Source organism: Ovis canadensis, chromosome 24 (genome assembly GCF_042477335.2).
Source record: "Ovis canadensis isolate MfBH-ARS-UI-01 breed Bighorn chromosome 24, ARS-UI_OviCan_v2, whole genome shotgun sequence".
NCBI classification, from domain to species: domain Eukaryota; kingdom Metazoa; phylum Chordata; class Mammalia; order Artiodactyla; family Bovidae; genus Ovis; species Ovis canadensis.
The window spans coordinates 17,352,837-17,359,699 of NC_091268.1; the positions used below are offsets into that span (position 1 = coordinate 17,352,837).

Here is a 6,863-nt window from a genome sequence, read left to right on the forward strand (position 1 = left end):
TTGGTCACTGAGGTCAAGGTTTCTGTCTGGTTGAGGAACCTCTGTTTATATCCCAGCAAGTCATTTATTACTTTATCAGGATTGTTTTTGAAAATCTTACTCTGTTTTATGAATTAATTAAATGGATTAACGCGTCCAAAAATATCAGACTCTACACACACTCTCTCTCTGCTGCTGCGGGCCCTTGTTGGCTCAGGCTCCCCCGCCCCGGGTGTCTCTGCCCCGAGAGCCTCCGTGAAGGTGGTGGGCGGGGGGTCAGCATTCAGGACTCGGCCTTGGCGTGGAGCAGAGGGCCTGGGAAGCGGCAGGGCCTGGGTGCTGAGGGCAGGCTCTCTGGGCCAGGCTGTGGCCCTATCCCGTGCGGCAGAGTAGGACGTGCCGTCCTGTACGCCGGGATCTGGCTCGCACCGGCAGGCGTGGTGCTGCTGCTTCCATCTGACCCAGGCGCCTGGTCCTGATGAGGGGAGGTGTGCCCGCCCCTGTCCCAGGCCAGTGGGCAGGGCCTGGTGGTGGTCCCCGTGCTGGAGCGCCCCGGCAGTCCAGCATCCGAGGCAGCAGCAGGAGCACTCAGCCTCCGCTCTGAGCCTCACTGAGCAGTGTCCTTTCCTGTTGTCACTTGCACCAGGGTTTATTTGCACGACGACGACAGTTGCTGCTCACGGAAGGGCCACATTTGTATTATGTGGATCCTGTCAACAAAGTCTTGAAAGGTGAAATTCCATGGTCACAAGAACTCCGACCAGAGGCCAAGAATTTTAAAACCTTCTTTGTGCACACGGTGAGTTTGTCCCCACTGGCTCCCCTGCCTGGCACTCGGGCCTCTGTGCCTCCAGCCAGAGCAGTCAAATGCTGTGGCCAGCGGGGCAGGTGCAGCGGGGGGTCGTGGTCCCTCCTTCCCCACACGCCAGGGATCCCAACATTCACGGCTAAGCTCAGAGTAGGGTCAGGAGACACCGGTGCTTGTTCTCAGTCTCAGGGTGACTTCACCCCCAGGGAACTGCAGGTCCTGGCCTGCACGTTTAATCTCCGCACAAATGTGCAAGGAAAACGCCCACCTGCTCTCGGGCTTCCTGGAGGTGCTTGTGGTGGCCGCAGGAGCCGGCACCTTCTTTGTTCGATTTCTCACTGCCGGGTGGGTGCCGGTCGTGCTGGGACCCCTAGCGGAAGAGTCACCGTGTCTCTCTCTGCAGCCAAACAGGACATATTACCTGATGGACCCCAGCGGGAACGCGCATAAGTGGTGCCGAAAGATACAGGAGGTGTGGCGGCACAGGTACCAGAGCCACCCGGATGCCGCCGTGCAGTGACGCTGCAGCTCACCCGCTGTGGGGCCATGCCCCGCACAGCCTGCCGCCTCCGGACGCTTCCAGATCACCTGCCGGCCATCTCAAGGGGGACGCAGACGGCGGAACCTTGCAGCTTTTTTATTTAAAAGAAGAAAAAAAACACCCAACCACACAAAGAACAAAACCAATAACGAAAAGGAATTCAGGGTTGCTTTGCTTGCTCTCTGTGCTGTGTGGAGCTCTCCACGCTCTGCTCGCCGTGGGGACCAGCGCTGTGCACGTCTGCCTGGCTCCCGCCCCGACTCGGGGACAGACTCGTGGCACCAGCTCTCCACCGCGGGCCCGTCACACCTGTCCTGCTGTGGCCCCTGGGCCCAGACGTGTCTCTGGGCTCTCCCTGCCCCTGGATCATCGGGGAACCAACTCTTCCCCAGGGAGCCAGGCGGGCCCCTGCTGGGGGGCCTCCAGTTCTGCAGGAGGGGGGGTTCTTGGCTTTTGTCCGTTTGCCCCTTTCTTCTCGTCCCCAGTGTCTGGCCTAATCCCCACGACTGTGCTTGGCTCCTCCAGTAGTCGTGGCTGTGAGATTCCTGCGGTCCTTGCTGTCTGTCTGCAAGCACTCCTGCGTCGTGTCGGCCGGGCAGACTCCGGGCGGTGAGAAGTGGAACAGGTTGTCCAGGCGAAATGTGGAGCCGCTGCTGTGTCGGAGGACGCCGGCAGAGCGCTCCAGTGTGTCACCCCACGGAGCAGCACTGCTCCGGGGCTGGGGACCGAGCACTGCCCCGGGGGAGCCCCGGGAGTCGGGGCTCTGTGGCCCCCTCCCCTGTGAGGCCGGGGCAGCGGGGCAGACAGACCTGGTGGCGTCCTCTCGGAGGAGCGAAAGCCGATGGCCCTTCTGAGAGTTTGGTTGGAAGGTGGAGTGTGTCCGGGTGAAGTCGGGGCTGCGAGGTGCCCGGCATTGGCACATGGGCTGGTCCTCCATCACACCAAGGCCGCCCCGCACACCCTTTTCCTGCTAAAGTTGCCCCTTCTCCGAGTCTAGCTCAGAGCGTTTTTACATGTCCACTGGGAACATCAAGAAGCCCTCACGTCGTCGGGTCACCTGTCATGTGGGCTTTGCCTGGAGAAGAGTGGCGCCGCTCCCCTGGCACAGGGGCAGGAGCAGCACGCGTGAACCCGGGCCGCCCGCCCCTCCAGGGTCAGGCTGTTTCCTCCTGCTCTGTAGGGGCATGCCCTGCCCAGGGTTGTGCCCTGCCCAGGGTGTCCCGGGGGCAGCCCTCAGTCCCAGTGGAGGAGGAGCAGGTGCTGTGGCCCTGTCCCCAGGGGAGGGGTGACTGCCACTTCCTCCGGACTTTCACAAAGGCACCGATTTAAACTCCCATGGAGAAGGTCCCCTGATGACTTCTGTGCCCCCATCTCCTGTCCCACAGTCCACACAGAGGGAAGGATGTCTTAACCTCTGTTAGTGATGTCACAACAGTGGCTGTTAAACTTGGAAGGAGATTGGGCTGTGGGGAATCCCACTGTGCGGAGGCCGGCGGAGGGGCTGGAGGGGTGCAGGGATGCAGCTGGGTTCACCAGCAGGTGGGTGGGTGTGTGTGTTTGTGGGGGGGATACCAAGGCACAGGGGTTTCCTGCCCGGGGTGGGGGTCGGCCCAGAAATAAGGCACTGCCCTGGGCATGTAGCCATAGACTGAGCCCCCTCTCCTTGCTTTGGAAGAGGCTTACCTGTGTTCACCTGCTTTCCAAAAAGCGAGTCTGTCTTGGCCTTTCTTTCAGGATCAGGACTTGGGTTTCAGGTGCACACCCTGTTGAAATGTCCCCTCACCACAGCGCCCGCGTCTGTGTGTGCAGTTGGAGGGTGGGGAGCTGCTCCCCTTGGTGTCTGTCCTGGATGTCTGGGTGCAGGAGTGATAGGCAGAGCTGAGTCCTGGCTGTGAAAGCACGCTCGGCTGGGCTGCTCGGGGAGAGACAACGCTCCCACTGCATTCTTCCCTCCGGAGAGCGCCACTACCTCCTGGGCTCAACCGACAAGCTCCATCTTAACCTCCAGAGCCAGAGACCCCGGGCTTCGGGGTTGAGCTAGCAGCTGGCAGAGCTGAAGTGACTGCCCTGGCTTGAGCCGGTGACAGCTGAGCCCTTCTTTGTCGGCCACCTTTCTCTGCTCACAAGCCTCTTCCCTTATTTTTCTTTTAAAGGCCCTTAGATATTCTCTTGTTACCCTGTGCTTTCTTGTGTAGTCTTTAGTTTTATCCACCTCATCCTTTGAGCCATCATCCTGGCAGGCAGGTGCCTTACATTCTAAGATGTGGGTGGATGTCAGTCTCCGAACGCGTGCAGACATACCTGGAAACATATAAACGTGGGCTGATCCAGGGTGAGGAAGAGAACGTGCTAGTGTTGAACAGCTCAGGAGCCCGGAGTTGTACTGAGAGGGGCGGGGCGGGGGGTGTCAGAGCCGAAGCCAGTGCCTGTAGGACAGCGCCGCCCCCCCACCGCCCGGCCCCCCGTGCCACAGAGCGGGGGCAGAAGGGCTCAGGGCTTTGCCAGCTGGCAACGTCTGGCCTCCCTCCAGGGGCGTGAGGAAGCCAGGTGTGACGTGGCCAGGGCAGTGGGCAGCCCTACGTGGCGTCCAAGCCCCACACCAAGAGGGGCACCACGGGCCTGCCATTCTGAACCTTGCATCTCAGGAGGCTGGTTACAGACTTGCCTTGGGGAAGAGGACTCTTGGGGTCAGGCCAGGGCTGAGGGGAACCGCACCTACCCCAGCGCCCTTGGGGGGCCAGTCTGTGGCATTTGTGGTGCAGGCCCAAAGGAATTGCAGGAGACCGACCGCCTGTGGCACAGACCCCCGAGGACAGGGTGCTCGCGTGGGGCTCCCGGGCGATTTTGTACTTTCTTAAAACATTGTGTTCTGAGAAAAAGCGGGAGGCTCAGCACCTAGGAAGGACCACTGCGCGCGTCCGTGTACAGGCCCAGCCTGCCGCCCCGCCTGCACACGTGTGTTCGCTCTTGTAACTGACCTGGGAACATGACAGCGCACACCATTTTGCATCCAGCTTTTCCCACTTGGTATTTTTTCTTAATGTGTCATGTTTGAACGGTGATTTAAAAACCTTATTTTTAATGATTGTAGAGTTCAGTGGTTAATAATTTTTATCATAATTTATCTGACCATTTCACTGCTATAAAACATTTAGGTGGCTTCTGGTTTTTCACCATTTAAATAATGCTGTGATTAATATCCTCATAAATCTTTGATTTTGGACTCTGAATCTCCCTCGCCGCCACCCTGCCCAGATACCTAGAAGTGGTGTTTTGGGGGCAAAAAGTTTGTTCATTTTAAAGGTAGTACAGTGTCTCTTCTCTGTCTTGATCTGATGAGTAGATGCCCAGAGTTCCAGTACAGAACTTCCTTAGTTGTGTTCTGCAGATTCTGAACAAATCAATTTCTGGTAAGCTGTGTGTTCCCAAGAATGTTTGAGTAAGATTGCTCTTTCCCCCCACCCCCTCTTAATCCTAAAGTGATGTCATTTTGCAAGCTATTTGTGACATATTTTTCCAAAAGCCAGTTTCCTTATTTTCATTGAGAAAACCTGGTTATGCTTGCATGTTACCTTCCCTCCCCTGCTGCTACGGCTTTCAAGTGCTTGGTGACACTTCCAGAAACTTGTACTTTGTGTCCACAATGGTACTGAATTTGCATATGCACAGTCAGCAGAGATAAAAAGTGTTGAACTGACCTTGCCACATACTTAGTGGATAATTTGTAATGAAGTTTGTAGACTCAGAAAGTACACTGGGCCATTTGGAATCAGCAAAAGAGCAAAGGCTTTACTTGAAACCATGTAGACAATTGGATTTTAGGGACGTGTGCTTGCCCTCATGCTCTTCAGATCACAGGACTTGGGTCTTAGCCGTTCATTAGCGCACGCTGGCCAGGTTTTTTCGTTGTAGAAGGTGATTGTCCTGGCTGAAAAGGATTTAAGGATTTCTCCTCCCCTGTCCTTGCCCACCAGTGTTGCAGGTTGCCTAGTTGTCTTTCAAGTCCAGACCACCCAAATTTGGCTTCATCCTTAATTTCTGCACTTTAGTTTGGGGTCTTTCAATTTTGAGGTGGAACACGCATGGGAGACTTCTGGGTGCCACGCTCAGTGCCACTTGGCGTCGTTAGGGGCTGTGGCCAGATTGTGCAGAATTAGCTCTCCCTTCCCTCTGATCACCTCCCTCTGGTTGGTCCATAGGCTAGAGCAGAGGCTGAGCAGCTGTGAGCATGGTGGAGGTACTCTCCTTGGAGATGGCACCGTATGCGTTTCCCCATGTTTCCTTTCATTCCCAAACCTAGCGTGAACTGATGGCGCCTCGAGTGGGTGTGGCTCTTGCCTCTTAGGCAGACTCCATGGCAAGTGCCTTAACTCAGGGCAGGAGTCACTCCCAGAGCCTCTGAGGGGTGCAGGCTGCTGGCCCAAGGCTGCAGGGTCGTGAACTAGGCTGCCTGTGGAGATCTGGCCTGGGGAGGAAGCTGTTCAGCAGAGGGCAGTTTTATCTGAGCTCAGACAGCATGGTGGGCAAGCCTCCAAGGATACCTGAATTTCCCCCAGACCCATTTCTTCACTATGAAGAAATACCAAACTATGTACAGAGAACTTTTTACAAAAGGCAAACTTTTTTAGCTGTGTAACCCACCCTAGTCTAACCCATCTGGCTGAGTGACTATGAATAGGGGTTCATTTTGCTGATGAAAAGCCTCTATTGTGATGTTTGATTGGACATCGACAAAATCAGTATTTAGAGCTGCTGTAGCTGTTCCTTAACAACACAAAATAGGGTGAATCCGTAGTATGGTAGCTGTCTTTCAGGTTGGTGGCAGTCAGTTATAACATGTGTAATATTCTCTACCTGGTCTGTAGCTGTAACTGTGATGTACAGGCAAAGCAAACATTAAAAAAAGAACTTATGAAAACAAATAATGCAATGATATTAGGATATACACTTTTGTATTTTTATTCTTATATAAGGTTATTTGCTGGCTATTGTTGGCCTCTAGTTCAGTCTGTGTTATTTAAAATCTAATATATGAATTATTTGGATTGAATTCATGTTCGGGGCCACGTTGTTGTATGTATGGATGTACAGCCTTGAATGTGAATAATTATTGTAAACTATATTTTACAACTTTTTTTTCTGGCTTTATTATATAAATTTTCTATTTGGTCGATGATTTAATCATATCATAATTTAATGAATCTGTTTATTCCTTTTTTTTTCCCCAAATATTTGTGCTTTAGATGTAGTTACCAGATGATGAATTTTCCACGTATGCTCGGTAGTCTTGTAATAAAAAAGCATGTAGAGTGTAGACGCTCGCTGACGTAGCTCTTCCTTTGGCCGGGGCGCCGGTCGGGTGTGGTCGGGCGACCAGGACTTGGGCCCGAGAACAGGGGGTCCAGGCATGGCACGCGCCCGGCGGAGGCTGGCGAACCCCTCTCGAGCCCGACACCCGGGTCCACCGCGGCTCGCCCACGTTGGCGTCACCAGGCCACGCCGCGCGGGGCTCCGGCCGGAAGAGGGTAAGGCCGG

The 6,863-nt window shown here is 54.8% G+C and overlaps 1 protein-coding gene across 2 annotated transcripts in view; it reads left to right on the forward strand.

Annotated features, from left to right (window-relative positions):
- Nucleotides 1–6,642, forward strand: part of PDPK1 (3-phosphoinositide dependent protein kinase 1) — a 64,505-nt gene extending 57,863 nt beyond the window's left edge. For both annotated transcript variants that reach the window (XM_069570563.1, XM_069570564.1), the window contains 2 exons: nucleotides 626–778; nucleotides 1,191–6,642. In XM_069570563.1, the coding sequence (XP_069426664.1) occupies nucleotides 626–778; nucleotides 1,191–1,307 (270 nt within the window). In that variant the 3' untranslated portion in view covers nucleotides 1,308–6,642. The remainder of the gene's footprint in view (nucleotides 1–625; nucleotides 779–1,190) is intronic.
- The last annotated feature ends 221 nt before the right edge of the window (nucleotides 6,643–6,863 follow it).